Source organism: Callithrix jacchus, chromosome 8 (genome assembly GCF_049354715.1).
Source record: "Callithrix jacchus isolate 240 chromosome 8, calJac240_pri, whole genome shotgun sequence".
NCBI classification, from domain to species: Eukaryota; Metazoa; Chordata; class Mammalia; order Primates; family Cebidae; genus Callithrix; species Callithrix jacchus.
The window spans coordinates 108960135-108985982 of NC_133509.1; the positions used below are offsets into that span (position 1 = coordinate 108960135).

A 25848-nucleotide genomic window follows, 5' to 3' on the forward strand; every position below is an offset into this window, starting at 1 on the left:
AAAAATTTATCTAAAACTGATAAGATTAAATCCTTGACAGCCAGGATTTCTTATAATGCTCCTGCAGAGATGTGAACTAGTCTTACTGTCACAAGAAAATGTCAATTTAGTAGAATTCTGTATTTGTAGCACATGCAATAAAAAAGCAGGATGAAAGTAACTCCTGACCAGATGCAATGGCTCACACTGTAATCCCAGCACTTTGGGAAGCCAAGGTGGGCAAATCACCTGAGGTAAGGAGTTCAAGACCAGCCTGGCCAAGATGGTGAAACCCTGTCTCTACTAAAATATAACAATTAGCCGGGCATGGTGGCAGGCACCGGTGATTGCAGCTACTTGGGAGGCTGAGGCAGGAGAATCGCTTGAACCCACAAGGCAGAGGCTGCAGTGAGATGAGACTGTGCCACTGCACTCTAGCCTGGGCGACAGAGCAAGACTATGTCTCAAAAAAAAAAAAAAAGGAGAGAAAGTAACTCTCATTAGAAACAGATTATTCCCTTCCGATGCAGTTTGGATAATAATGTATTTATTCAGGATTCTAAAGGCTATATAAAAACAAAATCTAAACCTGTTCCCTTAGTCTGTTGCACCTATAAAGTAGCACCTGCTATTAAGTGATTTCAAGAGTGATTTATGAAGAGAAATATGGCATCTAAGGTAAATAAGAATAAAGTTACAGATGAGTTTATAAAGTAATCCCAGTTTTGGAGCTACTTGAAAAAAGTAGAAGTACTACCCCCCCTCTTTTTTTTTCTTAAGAGTCACACTGTTGTTCAGGCTGGAGTGCAGTGACAAAATCACGGCTCACTGCAGCCTTGACCTCCCTGGGTTCTAAACTCAGCCTCCTGAGTAGCTGGAACTACAGGTACATGCCATCACGCACGGCTAAGTTTTGTATTTTTTGTAGAGACAGAGTTTTGCCACATTGTCCAGGCTGGTCTTGAACTCTTGGGCTTAAGCAATCCACCACCTTGGCCTCCCAAAGTGTTAGGATTGTAGATATGAACCACCATGCCCAGCCAGAAGTTCTATCTATTTTGATACATAATAGTTCTAAATTTTATATATGGCTTGTTGAACAAAATGAGTATCACTTGGCAAAAAAAAATGGAGAATCAAATTTAGGAAAAAAAGAAAACCACCATTCAAGAGCATTTGAAATACATTTACAACTTTAAGCTAGTGGAGATGTTACCTTACATCTGGATACAAGCCCTACCTAACAGCACCATAATGATCTTGTCTGTATGAGGATTCAGCTGAGATATTCCACATTTCTTTGTTGACCAGGAACAAGGAAAACTGGACAGAAAAAGAATTATAAAACCAAATCAACAAAACATGAAGTGGCTTATTCCAAATTTAAAAGCATTAGTGTTCTAAACAATGAAACAACGCAAATGTATTTAGTAAAATAATTCCTGAAATTTCATAATAAAGGCACCTACCAGTAATTGTGGAAAACCAGATGAATTGCTAAATAGCAACTTCCTACTCTACTATCTGTACTATCAGTTGTTGCTCACCAATAGATGACAACATCCAGTTCTTTGGTAGAAAATAGGAGATTCAGAAGACTGTAGACTCTAGATCCACCTCTACCAGACTATGAAATCTTGGCATTTCTCTGAGCCATATTCATGTCACTACAGCTTTATCTACAAAATCAAACTTTGTCATTAAAAAACATATAATACAATAAAATAAACCAGGCCAGGTTTGGTGGCTCATGCCTATAATCCTGGCACTTTGGGAGGCCAAGGCAGGAGGATCACTTGAGCTCAAGAGTTCCAGACCAGCCTGGGCAACATGGCAAAACCCTGTCTCTACAAAAAATACAAAATTAGCCAGGCATGGTGGTCCATACCTATAGTCTCAACTACCCCAGAGGCTGAGGTGGGAGCATCGCTTGGGCGTAGGAGGTTGCAGTTGTAGTGAGCCATGATCCTGCCACTGTACTCAGCATGGGCAAGAGTAAGACCCTGTCTTAAACCACCAAAAAACCCACCAGACCAATACAAGAAACTACAAAGTACCATATCTAAGGTACTATACATATGTTAATAATCTTGTGGTCAAATTTTTATGTTTATAAATCAATCTGTAAATGTTCAAATGAAGAGTCTTGCATTGACTTTCATATTACAAAGTTACCAATTTCTAGAATAAATTTCAAATATACGGAATGTGACAGAAGATGTCCTACTCTCTTTTCTGCAGCTTATCAACAGTGTGCTTTTTCAGAACCTTAAACATACAAAATTAATGGTAACTTTATAGATTCTGTATCAGAGATAACCTTTTCAATAGTGATTCCATCTATGGACCATGGGAGTGTAAAAATGTACCAGAAATACAGTCAGAAAAAGCCATGATCGGCCAGGTGCAGTGGCTCATGCCTGTAATCACTTTGGGAGGCTGAGGTGGGAAGATCACCTTAAGTCAGAAGTTTGAGACCACCAGCCTGACCAACATGGAGAAACCCTGTCTCTACTAAAAATATAAAATTAGCTGGGCATGGTGGTGACTGTATGTAATCCCACCTACTTGGAAGGCTGAGGCAGGAGAATCGCTTGAACCCAGGAGGTGGAGGTTGCAGTGAGCTGAGATCATGCCACTGCACTCCAGCCTGGGCAACAAGAGTGAAACTCCATCTCAAAAAAAAAAAAAGAAAAAAAAAAAAAAAAAAAAAAAAAAAGACAAGAAAAAGCCAAGATAATGCTGGCAGATGGTATGTATAAAAAGGTTTACGGTGGGTGGTGGGCCACAACACTTTGGGAGGCCAAGATGGGCGATTACCTGAGGCCAGGAGTTTGAGACCAGCCTGGCCAGCATGGTGAAACCCCATCTCTACCAAAAATACAAAAATTAGCCAGGCGTGGTGACACACACACCTATAGTTCCAGCTACTTGGGAGGCTACTTGGGAGACAGGCGAATCACTTGAATCCAAGAGATAGAGGTTGCAGGGAGCCGGAGACTGCCCGACTGCACTCCAGCCTGGGCCACAGGAGGAGACTCTATCTCAACAAAAAAAAAAAAGAAAAAAGAAAAATGTTTACAGGGCTTATCATTACCAAACTGGCATGTTCCCGCTAATCACAGAATTCAGAAATAGAAACTATTTAAGTGGGAAATAAGGGGAAGTGGTATACGGATTAAGTCCTCCCCAGAGAAATGGAGAGGAAGGATCTACGACGATGTTTAAAATAAACTTTTTAATTTGAAACGGAGTTTAACACAGCAGAGCTTCAACCACAAGTCTCCTAACTATTGGCTTGGCACTCGGAATACGATTATCTTCCTTAGTGACTCACTGCCTGCCTCTCACTGAAAAATGAGAATACTTGCGAGTACACTCTTTTTCAGAGGTGTATTCGGGATTTGGGAGAGGCAAGCTGAAGCGCTTTTAACTTTATGTAACTTTCAGGAAAGAAGGCTGTGGGCGGGTAAGGTTTAAGCAAATGGGAATCCAGGGGGGACGGGGGTCGTGGGTGGGCAGTGTCGGCCACAGGACCGAGTGGGGCTGAGGACCCTGCTCCTGACCACGGTGGCAGCACTCCCCACATCGCCCGGCTCCCTGGCGTGCTGCTGCCCTTGGGAGGCTGGCAGCCTCGCCCCCAACCACCGCCCTTGGGAAAGTCCTCAACTACCTATCAAAAAACGTTTGGCCTGGGACGTCCGCCGGTTGCGCCATCCCTTACAGAATCAGCAAGGGTGAGAAGCCAGGAATAAGATGGAACGCCAAGGAGTCGAGTAGTGCCGGGAGCGGCGGAGGCAGGGCAGGGGGGAGGGCAAAGCAGCCCCGGCCACGCTGGCTGCGGCGTGCAGGCACGGGAAACGCTGCAAAACCGCTAGGGGTCACAGCTCAGCCCACCGCGGCGGGACGGGCGGACACGCGAGGATTTAAGCCTCCTGAGGCAAGGGAACCCGACCGTGGCGACGCCCAACACCCGGGCCCCAAGACGTGGCACTACCGCCCGAGGCTGCCGGCTCCCACCTCCCGCCCGCCGGGCCGCTGGCCTAGCTCGAGCCCCAGGTAGAGGCTCAGGCGCAGCTCACTGTGATACACTCACCGCGCGCGCGCGCTGCCCTGGCGCAGCGACCCGCTGCCCTCGGCGCGACCTCCGGCCCGCCCTCCGCGCGGCGGCGCCTGGGCTACGTCACGGGCGCGTGCGCCCTCCGTGCGCTGTCACCGGCGCGGGGGGTGGGGGGAACGTTACCTGCTCAGCATCCCGGTTTCCTTGGAGACAGAGCCGGGCCGGGCGGCCGCGGCGGGGCAACGGCTACAGCGTAGCCCCTGGGGAAGCCAAGATGCCGTCGAAGAAAAAGGACAAAAAGAAAGGCAAGAGCAAAGGCAAAGACATGAAGTAAGGAGAAGCCGCCCGAGGGTCCTCTCTCCCTGGGCCTGCCTCAGATTTCGGGTCTGGGAGCTGGCTACCTGGCGCACCCTGCTCCCTCTCTGGCACTCCTGGCTTGTGAGGATTACAGGTCCCATGCCCATAGTCTGACAGATCCCTTCTATGCGGCTCAGCTGATCTTAAATATCTAGAGGATGTATAGGTTGTTAAAGTAGTTCCTTGGGCCTTTTCAGAGATCCCTTTTGGTTTAAAGGGGACACCTAAAGTATTTTACCAAGCTGAGCAATTGTTGAGGTTTTCCCAAACTGATCAGAGCCACTGAGGTGGGTAATGTTCTATCACTATCCAGTCCTGGAGTGGCTGCTAGATTGCTACTAGCCCTACTGGGGGACCCAAGTGGTTTCCGGACACATTGGAGTCACATGTGGTGTCCAACAACGCCATATATAGGAACACAGGACACCAAACTGGAGATGTTTGTAAAGTAACTTAAGAGAGTAATTCATACTCTACCGAGACCAGCTCAGCGTAGAGAAGCCCACCTAGGCGGCGCTGAAGGCATTAAGAAGCAGACGCCCAGATAGAATAGCAAAGCGAGTCCATAGGGGGCCGACAGCCCTCCAAGCTGAGCGCCTCATGGGGTTGACAGCATTCCGGACTGAGGGCCTCGAACAGATTTTGACCCACGTATTTATTCTCTCTGAACAGGTAATTATTATTAAAAACAGGTGTCCAGTGTTTTCTCATAGAACTAAGTTAAACTAGGTAGACAGCTGGTGCCTGCTTACCACTGATACTGTTAACAAACAGGTGTCCTGTGTTTTCTCATAGAACCAAGATAAACCAGGTAGACAGCTGGTGCCTGCTTACCACTGATACTGTTAAACAACAGGTGTCCTGTATTTTCTCATATAACCAAGATAAACTAGGTAGACAGCTGGTGCCTGCTTACCACTGATACTGTTAACAAACAGGTGTCCTGTGTTTTCTCATATAACCAAGATAAACTAGGTAGACAGCTGGTGCCTGCTTACCACAGATCTCCACGAGGGAGCCACGGAGGCAGGGTCATGTATCCCATGCTTAAGGAATTGTTTTAACTGGTGTATGATATACCTGTACTGTAATTTGCTACTTTAGAATGCCCCAAGTAGTTTTCCACTTGGTGAGAGGGTGGGCGGGCAGTTAGGTTTTCCTTGCCACTGTTCTTAGCAAACAGTATATTTTATCATACACTCAGCACTTCTCAGCAATCATACACTCATCATTTCTCAACAATACTCAATACAGAAAGTTTGGGAAACATGGGAAGTACCAAAAGAGAAAGCAAAAATCACCTGTAGTCTCATCATCCGAAGATAAACACTACTATATTTTGGGCAATTCTTTTATTTATTAATAAAACGATAGCCCAGCCGGGTGTGGTGGCTCATGCCTGTAATCCCAGCACTTTGGGAGGCCGAGGTGGGCGGATCGGTCAAGAGATCGAGACCATCCTGGCCAACATGATGAAACCCTATCTCTACTAAAATAGAAAAATTAGCTGGGCGTGGTGGCACATGCCTGTAGTCCCAGCTACTCAGGAAGGCTGAGGCAGAAGAATTACTTGAACCGGGGACGCAGAGGTTGCAGTGAGACGAGATCGTGCTACTGCACTCCAGCCTGGCGACAGACACAGCAAGACTCTGTCTCAAAAATAAACAAATAAAAATAAAACAAAACAAAAGAAAAAAATGAAAAAAAGAAAAAGAAAAAAATAAAATGATAGCCCAATGTACATAGTTATATGTAAGTTTTTTCTTCCCATGTATTAATGTAAGTATTCTTTTATGATATATATATTTTTTGTTTTTACATAACTGCGCAGTCTAGCACTTAAAGTGCCAAGGGTTTATCACATTCCTTGAACTCACTAACATATGTTTTCAGATTTTGTCCATGCTTCTACAGTACACATTTGAACAATGAGGAGCACTGAGGGTAAGAGACCTTATTCCTTAGATTTCCTATGACCCATTGTTTGAGAAACCTGGCTTTATTTCTACAGTTAGTATCAGTGGTCCTCTTAGAGTGTCTAATTTCTTCTTTTTGTTTTGTTTTGTTTTTGTGAGACCAAGTTCCACTCTTGTTGCCCAGGCTAAAGTGCAATGATGCTATCTTGGCTCACTGCAACCTCCGCTTCCCAGGTTCAAGTGATTCTCCTGTCTCAGCCTCCCAAGTAGCTGGGACTACAGGCGCCCACCACCATGCCGGGCTAATTTTTGTGTTTTTAGTAGAGATGGGATTTCACCATGTTGGCAGGCTGGACTCTAATTCCTGATCTCAGGTGATTCACCTACCTCGACCTCCCAAAGTGCTGGGATTATAGGCATGAGCCACCATGCTCAGTTGCTTCAAGTACTTTGAGCCATTTAGATCTGATACTGGGATGGTTGTAGTGAGACAGTGTATCACTAGTGCCTAAATCATGCCATATAGGGACATCAACAGCTGTAACAGGCTGAGGGGTTGGGAATGGAGCTAGCCTTAATTTGAAGAGAACAAAAGGTGAAAGTGGGACTTTGGTTCTCTCCACTACAAATCCATTACCTCTGTGGAAGAGGACTGAAAACCAGAAGTAGGAAAGTAGATGTGGAGGTGACAGTATAGAAGGGTCCACATAGATATATGTGTGAAAATATTTAGAATTCAAAAATAGCTGAAATATTCTTAAATATGTACATATTTACATATCATATTGGGCGCCTTCAGGGTGGTATTGCCATAGACTAGTACCTACCATATATATAAGGGGTAGTGTTTTGTTAATGCTCATACAATAAATATTTTGAAAAATCTCTTCCTTTAGCACTTTAGTCTTTGAATCCATCCTTTTTCCTCTCCACCTCTGTATAAATAATTACGGTTTCTCAGGCACCCTTAAAGCCCAGTGTTCCAGGCATTGTGGCTCTTGCCCAGCACTTTGGGAGGCTGAATGGGGGAAGATCACTTGAGCCCATGACTTCAAGACCAGCCTGGACAGAATAGGAAGACCCTGTCCCTAAAAAGTTTTTATTAAAAATTAGTTGGAGGCCAGGCTTTGTAGTTCATGTCTGTAATCCCAGCACTTTGGGAGGCCGAGGCGGGCAGATCACGAGGTCAAGAGATCGAGACCATCCTGGCCAACATGGTGAAACCCCATCTCTACTAAAAATACAAAAATTAGCTGGGCATTGTGGTGTGTGCCTGTGGTCCCAGCTACTCGGAAGGCTGAGGTAAGAGAATTGCTTGAAATTGGGAGCCGGGCAACAGAGTGATACTTTGTCTCAAAAAATAAAATTAGTTGGGCGTGCTAGCTCATGCCTGTAATTACAGTTACTCAGGAGGCTGAGGTGGAGGATCGCTTGGGACTAGGAGGTCGAGACTGCAGTGAGCTGTGGTGGTGCTACTGCATTACCGCCTGGATGACAGAGCAAGACCTTGAAAAACGTCTGGTGAACTGTGGCACTAGCTGATAAAGTATTTAGCATACTTGTCCTAGTGACAAGACTTTTTGTCTAAGACCTAGCCAAAAACAAAACAAAAACCAAAAAAACTCAAAAGTGGAGGGTCAGTGGGTGGGAGATCACAGTTACGCTACCAATGGGTATCCTCATGCATAAAATGAACAGAGATAATGGGTTTGCAGTGGAGAGAACCAAAGTCCAGCACTGAATTAGTAGGAATAGAAAAGATAGTTTAACCATAGGACAATCAGGCCAGGGCACTGGCTCACACCTGTAATCCCAGCACATTGAGAGGCAGAGGTGGACAGATCCTTGAGCCCAGGAGTTGGAAACCAGCATAGTCAACATAGCAAGACTCCATCTCTATTAAATAAAATAAATATGGGAGAATCAAAGAAGTAAATGAAAAGATACAAAAGCTGGCCAGGCACAATGGCTCATACCTGTAATCTCAGCACTCTGGGAGGCTGAGGTGGGAGGATCACTTGAGCCCAGGAGTTCAAGACCAACCTGGGCAACATGGCGAAAACCCATTTCAACAAAAAATACAAAAAGTAGCTGGGCATAGTGGCATGAGCCTGTAGTCCCAGCCACTTAAGAGGCTGAGGTGGGAGGATGGCTTGAGCCCAGGAGGCAGAGGTTGTGGGGAGCCGAGATCATGCTACTGCACTCCAGCCTGGTGACAGAGCCAGGCCCTGTCTCAGGAGAAAAAAAAAAAAGATGAAAGCTTTATGAAACGAGTTTGGCTTATCCTGTCTTTTCCCTTTGTTTTTCCAGTCTTTTTAGTTTTGCTCCAGGGCTCCCCTCTTCCAGGAAGAGACACTTACTTAATTCTCTTATGTGAATACAATTGAATATTTATTCCTTTTTTTAAATTTGAATGTGTATTTCTTATTAACTCATTCATCCAACAATGTTTGTTCATGTGTGCCAGGCAATGCCAAGCAAAACAAATTTAAGAAAAGAAAACTGTAATATTAATGGAATTATATACTGTCTGTATATTAGAGTTGTATAAATAGTCATATACTGTCAATGTCCTCTTCCCATGCAGGAAGTTAATAAAAACAGATGAATCTATAGTGGACAGAGCCAAGGCCAATGCCTCTCTTTGGGAGGCCAGGTTGGAAGTCACAGAACTCTCTAGGATTGAGTATCGTGATACTTCACGGATACTGGCAAAAAATAATGAGGACTTAAAGAAACAGCAGTATAAAATGGAGAAAGACACAATGTCTGTATTAAGTTACCTGAAGAAGCAGGATCAGGAGAAAGATAATATGGTAGGTAGGTAGAAAGCCTCCTCAGCCTCATTAACTACCTCTATGGTGATACTGATGTGGTTATATATATCAAATATTTTTAATTCCTTGAAATTCCTTGAAATATTGCCATATAGTTAAGACATTTTGATTGACCTTAACTCTCCCTGAAGCAAAACACTTTTTCAGAATGGTTTTACTGTTATTTTTTTCAGTCTTTCTTATTTTCAATCCTTGTTCCATGTTTTCTTATCTAAAGCAAATGAGATTGATGATCATAAGGGAATATTATGATCTACTTTATTTTAAGGACAGGAGCATGGTATGTGGTCTATATATTTTTTATGCTGATTTTTAGTTTTAAAAATCTATAAAGCAGTTCACCAATAATCCATGATAACATTCTGAACCCAGCAAGTTGAAACTTTTTTTTTTTGGCCAGTTGAATCTTGTGTCTTATTGGACCTTATTAAAGTGTTGAGAGTAAAGCTATCATTTTATATTTGGAAGAAAAAGGGAGGCTGGGTGTGGTGGCTCACGCCTGTAATGCTAGCACTTTGGGAGGCTGAGGTGGGCGGATTGCCTGACTTAGGAGTTCATGATCAGCCTGGGCAACACAGTGAAACCCCATCTCTACTAAAATACAAAAAATTGGTCGGGCGTGGTGGCTCACGCCTGTAATCCTAGCACTTTGGGAAGCCAAGGTGGGTGGATCACCTGAGGTCAGGAGTTCAAGACCAGCCTGGCCATCATGGTGAAACCCCATCTTAAAAAAATAAATAAATAAATAAATAAAATAAAATGCAAAAAATTAGTTGGGTCTGGCAGCTTGCACCTATAGTTCCAGCTACCCTGGAGGCTGAGGCAGGAGAATTGCTTGAACCCAGGAGGTGGAGGTTACAGTGAGCCAAGATCACATCACTGCATTCCAGCCTGGGCGACAGAGCCAGACTCTCATCTCAAAAAGAAAAGCAAAGGGAAGGGAACTAACATTTTGGAGCCACTACAGTGTACTATGCTGGGTGCTTTACCTCTCTTATTTGATTCTTTTACTAACCTCCTATTTAATTATTTTAATAACCCCATGTAGCTATAATATTGTTATTCCCATATAACAGATGAAGAAACTGACTCTCAGAAAAGGTAATTTGCTCAAAGTCACACTCCCAGTGGGTGTTAAAAGTAGAAATTCAGGCTGGGTATGGTAGCTCATACCTGTAATCCTAACACTTTGGGAGGTTGAGGCTGGAGGATGACTTAGCCCAGTAGTTCAAGACCAACCTGGGGAACAAAGCAAGACCCAGTCTCTACACAAAATAAAAAATAATTATCCAGGCATGACAGTGTGCACCTGTAGTCCCAGTTACTCAGGAGGCTAAAGGTGGGAGGATCACTTAAGCCCAGGAGGTTGAAGCCATGGTCATGCCACTGCAGTCCAGCCTGGGCATCAGAGCAAACCCTGTCTCATTATTGTTATTATTTTTGAGACAGGGTCTCACTCTATTGCCTGGTCTGGAGTGCAGTGGTGTGATCACTGTTCACCACAGCGTCGACCTCCAGGCTCAGAGGATTCTCCTGCCTCAGTCTCCCAAGTAGTTGGAACTACAGGCACATGCCACTATGCCTGGCTAATTTTTTGTATTTTTGGTAGAGACAGGGTTTCACCACATTGCCAAGGCTGGTGTTGAACACCTGAATTCAAGCAATCCACCCACCCTGACCTCCCAAAGTGCTGGGATTGCAAGCGTGAGCCACCATGCCCGACTGATATTTTTGTATTCTTTGTGGAGATGGGATTTTGCCCTGTCACCCAGGCTAGCCTTGAACTCCAGGGCTCAAGTGATTCTCCCACCTCGGCCTCCCAAAGTGCTGAGATTACAGGCATCAGTGATAGCGCCTGGTCCAGCTTTTTCTATTTTTATTTATTTTTTGTATTTTTAGTAGGGATGGGGTTTTGCCATGTTGTTGGCTAGGCTGATCTGGAACTCCTGGCCTCGAGTGACCTGCCCGCCTCACCCTTGCAAAGTGTTGGGATTGAGCCAACAAACCTGGGCCATTTTTTTAATTTAAAATTATTCTTCTATTATTATTCTAATAGTATGTATTATTAAATTGCCTTCTACAAAGTATTATTCCAAAGTTAGTTTTTAAGACAGCCATACAAATAATTTTCAAAATTTACTAGATGCTTTGCTTTGTGGCTTGTAATAGCTCATTGTTATTGGTCTACATCAGTATCACTTGTATTTTCTGATTCTCATCTGCCTCCTTATTCCAAAAGCCAGCATCTGGCAATAACATATGGGTAATTTCTACAAGCATAGATTGCCATTAAACCAAAGGAAACAACCTTGGTAGACAGAAACAAAGCAGATTAAATATTTCCTCATTAACTAGCTTTCCCATAGATTTGTTACTCATTCTGCTATATCCTAAAAAATGTTATTATGTTAAACTTTGTTTAAACTGTTTATATTCTTATTTCATGTTAATTATAGAAATAATAGAAATGAAATGTGTTTTGAAAACTATTTTATTGTGAACAAAATCAGATTTTCCTTAAGAGAATTTAATGATATACTGAATTAATCACAAAATGATCTCATTAAATGTCACACCTGTTTTATGTGATTTAGGATTGTCCTAGTATATTTTTTAGAATTTCTGTATTTTTTCTTAAGGTGGTCTAAAACATTGTAAATGGTATCTTACTTGTGTATCCTATGATTCTACAACTATGTCAACAAGTCTTTAGCTTAAAAAGCTACTCAGATTCCCTTCTAAAACAAACTAGCATTCCTTGGAGAAATGGTTGATTTCAGGACTGCAGCAGGGAATATAAAAGATGAGGCTGGGCTATTCACGGTGGCCCATGACTGTAATCCCATCACTTTTTTTTTGTTTTGTTTTTATTTTTATTTATATATTTATTTTTTACAGCATTTTGAGAAATAAACAAAAGTCATAATCCCAGCACTTTGAGAGGCCAAGGTGAGTGCATCACATAAAGCCAGGAGTTTGATACCAGCCTGGTCAAAATGGTGAAGCCCCATCTCTACTAGAAATACAAAAAATTAGCTGGGCATGGTGGAGTGTGCCTGTAGTGCCAGCTGCTTGGGAGGTTGAGGCACAAGAATTGCTTGAACCCAGGAGGCAAAGGTTGCAGTGAGCCAAGATTGTGCCACTGCACTCAAGCCTGGGCAACAGAGCAAGACTGTCTCAAAAAAAAAAAAAAAGGCTGGGCACGGTTGCTCACCCCTGTAATCCCAACACTTTGGGAGGGTAAAGCAGGTGGATTACTGAGGTCAGCAGTTTGAGACCAGCCTGGCCAACATGGTGAAACCCTGTCTTTACTAAAAATACCAAAATTAGCTGGGTGTGGTGGCAGGTGCCTGTAATCCCAGCTACTCAGGAGGCTGAGGCAGAGGTTACAGTGAGCCAAGATTGCACCATTGTACTCAAGCCTGGGCAACAAGAGTGAAACTCTATCCTCTCCCCCCACGAAAAAAAGAGATGAGTCTGGAATATGTTATTGTGCAAGAAAATAAAAAATTTTAAAGGACATGGCCTTGTTTGAAGGGGCTTCTATTGGCCAAATCTGGGACAATCAAAGTATTAGGTTGGTTGTGCTTCAACCTAATAAAGAATGGCAAGAATGGCTGGGCGTGGTGGCTCATGCCTGTAATTCCAGCACTTTGGGAGGCCGAGACAGGTGGATTACCTGAGGTGAGGAGTTTGAGACCAGCCTGACCAACATGACAAAACTCCATCTCTAGTAAAATTACAAATGTTAGCTGGGCATGGTGGTTCATGCCTGTAATCCCAGCTATTCAGGAGGCTGAGGCAGGAGAATTGCTTGAACCCAGGAGGTGGAGGCCGTAGTGAGCCTAGATTGTGCCACTGAATTGCAGCCTGGGGAACAGGGTAAGACTCTGTCTCAAAAAAAAAAAAACCAAACAAAAAAGAATGGCAAAAGCTACCATTGCTTTTGCACCAACCTAATAAATAATGACAGTAATAGATTACAACCTATTGAATGAAATAAAAATCCATGAGTGTATACTAATAAATATATACATTAATAAATAGAAAGGAAGCCTTTTTTTTTTTTTTGAGACGGACTCTTGCTCTGTCACCCAGGCTAGAGTGCAGTGGTGCAATCTTGGCTCACTGCAACCTCCCCCAGGTTCAAAGGATTTTCCTGCCTCAGCCTCCTAAGTAGCTGAAACTACAGATGTGTCATGACCATGCCTGGCTAATTTTTGCATTTTTAGTAGAGACGGGGTTTCGACATGCTGGCCAGGCTGGCCTCAAACTCCTGACCTCAGGTAATCCACCTGCCTCAGCTTCCCAAAGTGCTGGGATTATAGGCGTCTATGATCCACCATGCCCAGCCTTTTTTGCTTTTTTTTTTTTTTCTTCAGTAGAATGCCATTTAATAAATTTCCAAGGAGTGATGGAGTTAGAGAAATCACCATTTGGCATCATAGTAATAACTGAATCAGTCAAGAATCACCAATAGATGCTAAAACCTATTGGGTGAAAGTTTGATGAGGAGGATAATTGCCTAGTCTCAAAAGATCTTTCCATAAATTACTTAATAATCACAAAAGAAAAAATAACTTTTAGGTGGATAAACTGGACAGACACAACCTTAACCTATTGGTTAAAATTAACATCAATCACCTAATGATGTGATGTACTGAAAAGGATACATCATCACTTGGGTACTATGTATGGCCTACCAAAAACGTACAACCTGAATCTACTCATGAAGAAGCATCAGCCAAACCCAACCCTGGCCAGTATTCTTTTTAAAAAGTCTATTTAAAGGCCAGGCGCAGTGGCTCACGCCTGTAATCCCAGCACTTTGGGAGGCCGAGGCGGGTGGATCACGAGGTCAAGAGATCGAGACCATCCTGGTCAACAAGGTGAAACCCCATCTCTACTAAAAATACAAAAAATTAGCTGGGCATGGTGGTGCGCGCCTGTAGTCCCAGCTACTCGGGAGGCTGAGGCAGGAGAATTGCTTGAAGGCGGAGGTTGCAGTGAGCTGAGATCATGCCATTGCACTCCAGTCTGGGTAACAACAGCGAAACTCCGTCTCAAAATAAATAAATAAATAAAAAAGAATGGCTGCTATCAATAAAACAGGAAATAACAAGTATTGGGAAGGATGTGGAGGTATTAGAATGCTTGTGCACTGTTGGTGGGACTGTACACGGTTGTAGTGATTACGGAAAACAGTATGGAAGTTCCTCAAAAAATTAAAAATAGAATTACCAATCTCACTTCTGGATATGTTGAATATATCCAAAACAATTCAAAACAAGATCTTTGTTGTTGAGACAGGTCTCACTCTGTCACCCAGGCTGGAGTGCAGTGGCGTGATCTTAGCTCACTGCAACCTTCACCTCCCAGGCTCTAGCTGGGATTATAGGTGCTTGCCACCACACTTGGCTAATGTTTTTATTTCTCAGTAGAGATGGAGTTCTGCCATGTTGCTCAGGCTGGTCTTGAACTCCTGAGCTCAAGCAGTCCACCCACCTCAGCCTTCCAAATTGCTGGGATTATAGGCATGAGCCACCATGTCCAGCCCAAAGCACAATCTTGAAGTCATATTTGCACATCCATGTTAATTGCAGCACTATTCACAATAGCCAAGCGGTGGAAGCAACCCAAATTATCCATCAATGGGATGAATGGATAAAGAAAAGGTATATGCATGTGGTGTAATATTATGCAGCCTTAAAGGAAATCCTGTCATGTCCTATGACGTGAATGAACCTCAAGAACATTATGCTTAATGAAATAAGCCAGTCACCAAAGGGCAAATACTGTATGACTCCACTCAAGAAGTATCCAAAGTAGTCAAAATTATAGAATCAGAGAGTAGAGGATGATTGCCAAGGGCTGGGGAGAGGTAAGGGAAAATTGGGATTTACTGGGTATAGTTTCAGTTTTGTTTTGTTTTTTTGAGATGGAGTCTCACTCTGTCCAGGCTGGAATGCAGTGGTACAATCTCAACTCACTGCAACCTCCGCCTCCTGGGTTCAAGCCATTCTCTTGCTTCAGCCTCCCGAGCAGCTGGGACTACAGGTGCCCATCACCATGCCCAGCTAATTTTTGAATTTTTAGTAGAGTTGGGGTTTCACCATGTTGGTCAGGCTGGTCTTGATCTCTTGACCTCGTGATCCACCTGCCTTGGCCTCCCAAAGTGCAGGGATTACAGGCGTAATCCCATATCGCTCGGCCATAGTTTCAGTTCTGTAAAATGAAAAGTTCTAAAGCTTTGTTGCACAACAATGTGAATATACTTAACACTACTGAACTATATGTTTAAAATGGTTAAGATGGTAAATATAATGTTGCTTTTTTTTTTACCATAATTAAAAAAAAAGTTGTCCAGGTAATTCTGATGATAGCCAGGTTTTAGAAACTGGCAATAGCAGGTTGAAGGTATGGGGAATTTCTTATCCCCTCTTCTCTTCCCACCTCACTCACCTCTCCTGCCATATTGGTTTTTGTATTGTGTGAAATTAGTCTACTTAGTAAAGGTAGACATAGAGCAGTTTCTCTACCTTCCTGACCCTGTATTTTGATTTTTAACAGATTGAAAAACTGAAACAGCAATTAAAAGAAACAAAGGAAGAAGCCCAAGAGGAGAAGGAAAAATTGGTGAGTTATCTATGTATACTACTCCACTTACTGGGTGGTCAGGTTTCTGGCAAGCTCAAGTATTTAACACCCAATGACAGTGAATGAATACATTCTCTGGGCAGCCTAATCACCTTAAAGCTTAATTGTATAGAAGTTCAGGCCAGGCATGGTGGCTCACACCTGTAATCCCAGCACTTTGGGAGGCTGAGGCGTGTGGATCATGAGGTCAAGAGATCGAGACCATCCTGGCTAACATGGTGAAACCTCATCTCTACTAAAAAAAAAAAAAAAAATTAACTAGGCATGGTGGCATGCGCCTATAGTCCCAGCTACTTGGGAGACTGAGGCAGGAGCATTGCTTGAATGCAGGAGGCAGAGGTTGCAGTGAGCCGGGCTTGTGCCACTGCACTCCAGCCTGGTGACAGAGCAAGGCTCTGTCTCAAAAAAAAAAAAAAAAAAAAAGATCAAAAACAAAGCTAGGCATGGTGGCTCTTGCCTGTAATCCCAGCACTTTGGGAGGCCAAGGCAGGCAGATCACCTGAGGTCAGCAGTTTGAGACCAGCCTGGTCAACATAGTGAAACCCTGTCTCTACTAAAAACACAAAAATTAGCCAGGCGTGGTAGCACATGCTTGTAATACCAGCTATTCAGGAGTCTGAGACAGGAGAATCTCTTGCACCTCGGAGGTGGAGGTTGCAGTGAGCTGAGATCGTGCCATTGTACTCCATCCTGGGTGATGAGGGAAACTCCATCTCAAAACAAAACAAAAAAAGTTTAAATACAACATATTATAAAAATGTTATTGTAAAAAACCATATAATATTAAGATTGTTTCCTGATACTGAATTTGTTATTGTTTCTAGGGTTTTTCAATGGATGGAGCTAGGAAATATAAGTTTTTTAAATATTAAAATAGATCATGACTCCATACTAATACTTTCAGTTTAGATGCAGGAATACAGGGTTTTTACCTAACTTTATCTGTATCTCCTGTATCTCTTGCCAAAAGTCCTTATTCTTTTTTTTTTTTTTTTTTTTTGAGACGGAGTTTTGCTCTTGTTACCCAGGCTGTAGTGCAATGGAGTGATCTCGGCTCACCGCAACCTCCGCCTCCTGGGTTCAAGTAATTCTCCTGCTTCAGCCTCCTGAGTAGCTGGGACTACAGGCGTGCGCCATCATGCCCAGCTAATTTTTGTGTTTTTAGTAGAGACGGGGTTTCACCATGTTGACCAGGATGGTCTCGATCTCTTGACCTCATGATCCACCCGCCTCGGCCTCCCAAAGTGCTGGGATTACAGGCTTGAGCCACCGTGCCCAGCCAAGTCCTTATTCTTACTGATACCAGTATAATTACCTAGTTGCTTAAACCCCAGTATATCAATCTCAGAATACTAATATTACCACCGAAAATAAATTACTGGAAACAGTTTAGGATTTTGGTGGGTACTTTTCTTCATTAGGATATATATCAATAAGGATCTATGATAAAATTGCAATGTTTAAGAACCATTTGAAAATTTTTTCTGTGAGATTATGCCACCAACTCAACAACACATTTTGCTTTTGATTTTTAGAGGTTGCTGTTAATTTTTTTATTTTACTGTATTTACTTAATTTTTTTTAGAGGTGAGGGTTTTGCTATGTTGCCCAGACTGGTCTTTTTTTTTTTTTCTTTTCTTTTTTTTTTTTGAGGCGGAGTTTTTCTCTTGTTACCCAGGCTGGAGTGCAATGGCATGATCTTGGCTCACCGCAACCTCCACTTCCTGGGTTCAGGCAATTCTCCTGCCTCAGCCTCCCGAGTAGCTGGGATTACAGGCACGTGCCACCATGTCCAGCTAATTTTTTGTATTTTTAGTAGAGACCCCAGTTTCACCATGTTGACCAGGATGGTCTCGATCTCCTGACCTCATGATCCACCTGCCTCGGCCTCCCAAAGTGCTGGGATTACAGGTGTGAGCCACCCCACTCTACCTGTTTCTCTTATTAAGAGGTAGGTTGGACATTTTTTCACATTTGATGGCCATTTGCCTTTCTTTTCATACCTTTTGTTCATTTTTTGTTTTTGGCCTTTCCTTTTTTTCCCCTTCCTTTTCTCTGTCCTTTTGCTTTCACTTCCCTCTCCTCTTCCTCCCTTCTTTTATGTCTCTTTCCCCTTTTCTCCCTCCTCCTTCTTCCTCAACCTCTTTCTTTCTCCTACCTACCTCTTTATTTATTAGGAATGTTTACCACCCTCCCTTTGACTCCTAGCTAATTAATTTTAACTTAGTTTGGGATGTTATTTATATTAGAGATAAAAAGTATGTTTAGTTTTCTCATATTCCTTTTTCATAAACATCTGAATTTTTTTCCTTTCCATACAATCAGCTTATATAGACACTTTTCCAAAATTTTTTCTTTTGAGATAGAATCTCATTCTGTTGTCCAGGCTGGAGTGCAGTTTCGCAATCTCAGCTCACTTCAATATCCACCTTCCAAGTTCAAGCTATTCTCCTGCCTCAGCCTTCTGAGTAGCCAGGATTACAGGTACATGCCACTATGTCCAGCTAATTTTTGTATTTTTAGTAGAGATGGGGTTTCACTGTGTTGGTCAGGCTGGTCTTGTATGCCTGACCTTGTGATCTGCCCACCTAGGCCTGCCAAAGTGCTGGGATTATAGGCGTGAGCCAACATACCCAGCCAAAATTTTTTCTTATTTAATGCAGTTGGTATCTTTTTACAGAAATGAAAACTTTATGCAAAAATAAAAGGGGGGCTGGGCACACTGGCTCACGCCTGTAATTCCAGCACTTTAGGAGGCTGAGGCAGGCAGACCACCTGAGATCAGGAGTTCAAGACCAGCCTGGCCAACATGGAAACCTTGTCTCTACTAAAAAATACAAAAATTAGCTGAGTGTGGTGGTGGGCACCTGTAATCCCAGCTACTTGGGAGGCTGAGGCAGGGAGAATTGCTTGAACCCAGGAGACAAAGGTTGCAGTGAGCTGATATCATGCCACTGCACTTCAGCCTGGGCAAGAGAGTGAGACTCTGTCTCAAAAATAAATAAATAATATAAAAATAGAAAAAAAAACCCTAAACGGGGGTATTTCTTTTTTTTTTTTTTGAGATGGAGTCTCACTCTGTGGCCAGGCTGGAGTGCAGTGGCACAGTCTTGGCTCTCTGCAACCTCCACCCCCTGGTTTCCAGTGATTCTGCTGCCTCAGCTTCCCGAGTAGCTGAGACTACAGGCATGTGCCACCATGCCCAGCTAATTCTTGTATTTTTAGTAGAGATGGGGTTTTACCATGTTGTCCAGGATGGTCTCGATCTCTTCAGCTCATGATCTGCCCACCTCAGCCTCCCAAAGTGCTGGAATTACAGGGGTGAGCCACCATGCCTGGCCAGTAGCAGGTATTTCTTCAAAGAAGGTATGCAAATGGATTAAGGCATTAAATGAAACAACTCAGTGGGACTTCCGTTCTTTTTCCTAACTTGTTTACCTCTTTTTTGAATACAGGAACAAAAGTATACCAGGCAAATCAATGAACTAGAGGGACAGTTTCATCAAAAAGCCAAAGAAATTGGCATGATTCACACAGAGCTGAAAACAGTAAGACAATTCCAGAAGAGAAAAATGCAAGTGGAGAGAGAGTTAGATGATGTAAGTTTTATTCCTTTTTTTAAAAAAAAAAAAAAAAAGAAATTAGAATTAACTACTTAATGCCTACAGAAGCCTTCACAAACATTTACTCCTGTGAGACAGCAAAGAACTTTGACATTTTAGAAATTATTTAAGAGGAAAAAGGTGAAGACATATCAGGGTAGGACTGGCTGTCAAAGGTCTTGACTTAAGACTTCTCTTTTTCTAATCATTGATTGCTTTGGAAACTCACCAAATCTCAGCTGACACATCCTCCTGTGCTTATCAACAGGTAACCCTTTGGATTGAATTTAGTAAGAAACAAACTACAAGTTCTTAGAATATATCAGGGACACAGTAGCATACTTCTTTATTTTATTTTATTTTATTTTTTGAGATGGAGTCTTGCTTTGTAACCCAGGCTGGAGTACAGTGGCACGATCTTGGCTCATTGCAACCTCCCACTCCATGGTTCAAGCTATTCTCCTGCCTCAGCCTCCTGAGTAGCTGGGATTACAGGCATGCGCCACCACATCCAGCTAATTTTTGTATTTTTAGTAGAGACAAGATTTCACCATGTTGGCCAGGATGATCTCAATCTCCTGGCCTCATGATCCACCCACCTTGGCCTCTCAAAGTTGCTAGGATTACAGGTGTGAGCCACTGCACCCAGTCAAAAGTAGCAGACTTCCAAAGAAAAATATTTAGGCTAATGAATGATAGTTATAGAGAAATTTATTTATTTATTTATTTACTTAAGACGGGGTTTCACCATGTTGGTCAGGCTGGTCTTGAACTCCCAACCTCAGGTGATCTGCCTACCTTGGCCTCCAAAGTGCTTGGATTACAGGCGTGAGCCACCACACCTGGCCTAGTTTTAGAGAAATTTAGAAGGCTCTATATTAGGGGTCAGGGGACGAGAAACACTAAGTACTTTCAGAAAGTTTCTCTTACTTCCTTGGCTTAGAATATAGTTTTATTACATACTGATAATTCAATAAATGGCACAGGTGAGTTCCAGGAACAGATAGCTGAAATTAGCTTTGTGACTATAGGCAAGTTACTTAACTTTTTTATACCTTGGTTTCCTCATCTGTAAAATGGGATAGTAAGAGTATCTCAGCCAGACATAGTGGCTCATGCCTGTAATCCTAGCACTTTTGAAGCCAAGGCTGGAGAATCTCTTGAGGCCAGGAGTTCAAGACCAGCCTAGGTAACATAGTGAGATCCCACCTCTACAACAAAAAAATTTTGTTTGTTTGTTTGAGACCTCCACCTCCCGGGTTCAAGCAGTTCTGCCTCAGCCTACCAAGTATCTGGGATTACAGGCATCCACCACCACGCCCAGCTAATTTTTGTGTTTTTAGTAGAGACATGGTTTCACTGTGTTGGCCAGGCTGGTCTTGAACTCCTGACCTTGTGATCTGCCTGCTTCAGCCTCCCAAAGTGCTGGGATTACAAGCATGAACCACTGCACCTGGCCAAAAACAATTTTTTTTTTTTTTTTTTTTTTGAGACAGAGTTTAGCTCTTGTTACCCAGGCTGGAGTGCAGTGGCACTATCTCAGCTCACCGCAACCTCCGCCTCCTGGGTTCAACCAATTCTCCTGCCTCAGCCTCCCGAGTAGCTGGGACTACAGGCGCGTGCCACCATGCCCAGCTAATTTTTGTATTTTTAGTAGAGACGGGGTTTAACCACGTTGGCCAGGATGGTCTTGATCTCTTGACCTCGTGATCCACCCGCCTCGGCCTCCCAAAGTGCTGGGATTACAGGCGTGAGCCACCATGCCCGGCCAAAAAAAATGTTTTTTTAATTAGCCAGGCATGGTGGCTCGTACCTGTAGTCCCAGCAACTTGGGAGGCTAAGGTGGGAGGATCACTTGAGCCCAGGAGATTGAGACTATAGTGTGCTGTGATTGCACTACTGCACTCCACCCTGGGTGACAGAGTGAGGCTATGTCTCAAAAATAAAGTAAAACAAAGTAAGAGTTGCTAAATATGTAAAGTGCATAAAATAGCATGTCATATCGTAAAAATTATATGAACAGAGGTGTGCAGCTCTCTGTAAAAAAAAAAAGTATGGATTTGTAGCATTTGCTGATTTCTATGGGGGAAATACTTTAGTATATAACATGGGCTACAGTCATCTATCTTAAGGCTTGATTGGAGCTTGAGGACTTGCTTCCAAGGAGACACACTCAAGTGCCTGTGAAGTTGATGCTGGTGATTAGTGGGAGACCTCTCCTTACATGGGTTTTTTTGGTTTTGTTTTGTTTTTTGAGACAGAGTCTTACACTGTTGCCCAGGCTGGGGTGCGGTGGCATGATCTCAACTCACTGCAACCTCCACTTCCTGGGTTCAGGTGATTCTCGCTGCCTCAGCCTCCCAAGTAGTTAGGATTACAGACGTGCACCACTATGCCCAGCTAATTTTTTTTTTTTTTTCAGTAGAGTCAGGGTTTCACCATTTTGGTCAGGCTGGTTTCAAACTCCTGACCTCAAGTGATCTGCCTGCCTCAGCCTTCCAAAGTGCTTGGAATATAGGCGCAAGCCACCATGCTTGACCCATATGGGCCCTTTTATAAGGTGCTTGTATGTTCTCATGACTTCATCCAGAGTGAACAATTTTTTTTTTTTTTGCTAATTTTTTTAAATTGGATTTTAGGTTTTGGGGTACATGTGAAGACATGCAAGATTGTTGCATAGGTACACACGTGGCAGTGTGATTTGCTGCCTTCCTCCCCTTCACCTATATCTGGCATTTCTCCCCATGTTCTCCAACTCCCCACCCACCGCTGTCCCTCCCTTATTTCCCCCCAACAGACCCCAGTGTGTAGTGCTCCCCTCCCTGTGTACATGTGTGTCCAGAGTGAATAATTTAAATGAGATGTAGACAGAAGCTGTTTTTTTCTTTTTTTTTTTTTTTGAGATGGAGTCTTACTCTGTCACCAGGCTGGAGTGCAGTGGTGCAATCTCGGCTCACTGCAACCTCCGCCTGGGTTCAAGCGATTCTTCCGCCTCAGCCTCTCAAGTAGCTGGGACCACAGGCGCGTGCTACCACGCCCGGCTAATTTTTGTATTTTTAGTAGAGACGGGGTTTCACCATGGCCAGGATGGTCTCAATCTCTTGAACTTGTCATCTGCCTGCCTCGGCCTCCCAAAGTACTGGGATTACAGGCGTGAGCCACCACGCCTGGCCAGAAGCTGTCTTTTTCATGACCTAGGCTTTGAAGTCACATAGCATTATTTTCACCATATTTTATTATTAATAGCTAAAAGTGAATCCTTAAGTCTGGCACACATTCCTAGGAGTGGGGAATTAGTTTCTGCCATTTGAAGGGAGGAGTGTCAAAGAACTTGTAGACATATTTTAAAACTACCATACCACTATAGTTCAGTGTATATGCAGCTACAGGAATACTTTTAAAAATCACAGTTTTTTCTTTTCTTTTCTTTCTTTTATTTATTTATTTTTTTGAGACAGAGTTTCGCTGTTGTTCCCAGACTGGAGTGCAATGGCACTATCTCGGCTCTCTGCAGCCTCCACCTTCTGGGTTCAAGCAATTCTCCTGCCTCAGCCTCCCGAGTAGCTGGGACTACAGGCGCGCACCACCATGCCCAGCTAATTTTTGTATTTTTAGTAGAGATGGGGTTTCACCTTGTTGACCAGGATGGTCTCGATCTCTTGACCTCGTGATCTACCCGCCTCGGCCTCCCAAAGTGCTGGGATTATAGGCGTGAGCCACCACGCCCGGCCTTGTTTTTGTTTTTTGAGATGGAGTCTTGCTCTGTTGCCCAGGCTGGAGTGCAGTGGTACGATCTTGGCTCACTGTAACCTCCTCCTCCCGGGTTCAAGAGATTCTCCTGCCTCAACCTTCCGAGTCACTGGAACTATAGGTGCGCGCCACCATGCCTGGCTAATTTTTGTATTTTTAGTAGAAACGGGGTTTCACCATATTGGTCAGGCTGGTCTTGAACTCCTGACCTCATGATCTGCCCACCTTGCCCTCCCAAGGTGCTGGGATTACAGACATGAGCCACTGTGCCTGGCCCATAGGTTTGTTTTTTTTTTTTTTGACATGGAGTCTTGCTCTGTCACCCACACTAGAGTGCAGTGATGCAATCTCAGCTCACTGCTACCTTGACCTCCTGGGTTCAAGTGATTCTGGTGCCTGAGCCTCCCAAGTAGCAGGGACTATAGGCACATGCCACCATGCTAGACTAATTTTTCATATTTTTAGTAGAGATGGGGTTTCACCATGTTTACCAGGCTGGTCTCAAACTCCTGGCTTCAGATGATCCACCAACCTTAGCCTCCCAAAGTACTGGGATTACAGGCATGAGCCACCACACCCGGCCTAAAATATCACAGTTCTGGTCACGTCCTTCAAGAGTTGTGTTTAGACTGGGCACAGTGGCTCACACCTGTAATCCCAGCATTTTGGGAGGCTGAGGCAGGTGGATCACCCGAAGTCAGGAGTTCGAGACCAGCGTGTCCAGCATGGCTAAACCCTGTCTCTATTAAAAAATACAAAATTAGTCAGGCATGGTGGCATGTGCCTATAATCCCTGCTATTCCAGAGGCTGAGGCAGGAGAATCGCTTGAACCTGGGAGGCGGAGGTTACAGTGAGCTAAGATCATGCCACTGCACTCCAGCCTGGGTGACAGAGTGAGACTGTCTCAAAAAAAAAAGTTGTCTTTAGTGTTTCTCTACTGTAAACAGAATATTGTTGCCACAACTTAGTGTGAAAGTCAAGACCCTGTACTTACCTGGAAACATTATTTCCTTTTACTACATACCCACCTACCTTCACAATTCCTTTAATTCACCATTCATTAATCCCTGAAATCTTGTCTCTTTGTTACATTGTTGACATTGTTTCTTTTATCCGGAATATAATCCTGATAGATCTTTGCCCATTAAAAATATTATTTTTTTTTTTTGAGACAGAGTCTCGCTCCGTCACTCAGACTGGAGTACAGTGGTGCAGTCATGGCTCACTGCAGCTTCTACTTCCCTGGGCTCAAGTGATTCTCTCATTTCACCCTCCTGAGTAGGCAGGACTACAGGCATGCATGCCACACCTGGCTAATTTTTGTATTTTTTTTTTTTTTTTGAGATGGGGTTTTGCTGTTGCCGGTCTGCCTGCCTGGGCCTCTCAAAGTGCTAGGCCTATAGGCATGAGCCACCATGCCTAGCCACCTGTCTTTCGAAGGCTCAGCTAAAATTCATGTTCTCCATTAGACCTTCCCCTAGAGTCCCATTTAAAAGTAATAATTTTCTGTATGTTTCCATAGCATTTTTTATCTCTTTTATACCACTTAGCCCCATTCTGTCTTTTTTTCCCTGTCCTTTTATGCGCCTAAAGATATTGTCTTGATATTACATTTATTTGTAATTTATCTTATCTCCCCTAATAGATTGCACTCATTTGAGGCATGAACAGAGTTGCCCTTTGTATTCATTGAAAAATAAGATACACAGTAATGTTGAATCAATCTTTGTTAAATGCCGGGTGGATCTTTTTGTTAAAAACATAATTGAAAGAATGTCAACTTTTCTAGAAGGAATACAAGTTGTGTTTTATATGAAAATGCCGCAGATTGAATCAACATAATTAACTTTCACAAACTCTTTTTTTTTGTTTGTTTTTTTGAGATGGAGTTTTGCTCTTGTTACCCAGGCTGGAGTGCAATGGCATGATCTTGGCTCACCGCAACCTCCACCTCCTGGGTTCAGGCAATTCTCCTGCCTCAGCCTCCCGAGTAGCTGGGATTACAGGCACGCGCCACCACGCCCAGCTAATTTTTTGTATTTTTAGTAGAGACGGTGTTTCACCATGTTGACCAGGATGGTCTCGATGTCTTGACCTCATGATCCACCCGCCTCGGCCTCCCAAAGTGCTGGGATTACAGTCTTGAGCCACCGTGCCCGGCCCATAAACTCTTAAAATAGCCTATGTATTAGATGTACATTATGAATCAAAATGAATTAAAAACTAGTTGTGCATATTCAAGTAGGCCATGATGTAATTTTTTTTTAAAGAATAGTGTTGCCACCCAGTGGAGAAATAGATTTCAGACCCTTCTTTTTTTTTTTTTTTTTTTTTTTTTTTAATTTTAGACCTTTCAAAGTGGGCAGTGGAGGAAGACTTAAAATTCAAAAGATAGTGGCTTATGGGAAAAAATAAGGTGGTACTGTGGAATCCCAAATGTGACACAATTGTGGCAAGTGTGAGGGCCCATGAATTTTAAATTGGGAGATATACATTAGGGAAAAAAAATTATACTGTGTATATAGAATTCATTATACAAATTACAAAGAGAGCTAATTAAATTGAGATTCTCAAAAGGTCTTCAAGGCATATATTTTAAAGAAAAAATTTCTGTGGCTGGGTGCGGTGGCTCACACCTGTAGTTTCAGCACTTTGGGAGGCTGAGGTGGGTGCATCACCTGAAGTCAGG

The 25848-nt window shown here is 43.2% G+C and overlaps 2 protein-coding genes across 73 annotated transcripts in view; one reads left to right on the forward strand and one right to left on the reverse strand.

The window, feature by feature from the left end:
* ENTPD5 (ectonucleoside triphosphate diphosphohydrolase 5 (inactive)) overlaps positions 1-4154 on the reverse strand; it is a 68718-nt gene extending 64564 nt beyond the window's left edge. For 19 of the 48 annotated variants that reach the window (XM_078335433.1, XM_078335426.1, XM_078335416.1 and 16 more), the window contains exons 1-2: positions 4076-4154; positions 1196-1302 (exon numbers count right to left, since the gene is read on the reverse strand). Coding sequence is in view for 3 of the 48 variants with exons in the window: in XM_017977206.4 (XP_017832695.1) it covers positions 1220-1275 (56 nt within the window). In the remaining 45 variants the exon portion in view is untranslated. Of the gene's footprint in view, positions 1-1195; positions 1303-3652 lie in introns of all 48 variants that reach the window. The other 29 variants (XM_017977206.4, XM_078335427.1, XM_078335429.1 and 26 more) reach the window with 5 other exon arrangements.
* Positions 4155-4176: 22 nt separating this feature from the next.
* BBOF1 (basal body orientation factor 1) overlaps positions 4177-25848 on the forward strand; it is a 47643-nt gene continuing 25971 nt past the window's right edge. For 8 of the 25 annotated variants that reach the window (XR_008474482.2, XR_013521376.1, XR_008474481.2 and 5 more), the window contains exons 1-4: positions 4177-4369; positions 8900-9128; positions 15720-15785; positions 19262-19405. Coding sequence is in view for 13 of the 25 variants with exons in the window: in XM_054240170.2 (XP_054096145.1) it covers positions 4314-4369; positions 8900-9128; positions 15720-15785; positions 19262-19405 (495 nt within the window). In the remaining 12 variants the exon portion in view is untranslated. Of the gene's footprint in view, positions 4370-4810; positions 5069-6289; positions 6341-8899; positions 9129-15719; positions 15786-18172; positions 18291-19261; positions 19406-25848 lie in introns of those variants that run through there. The other 17 variants (XR_008474487.2, XR_008474495.2, XM_054240173.2 and 14 more) reach the window with 7 other exon arrangements.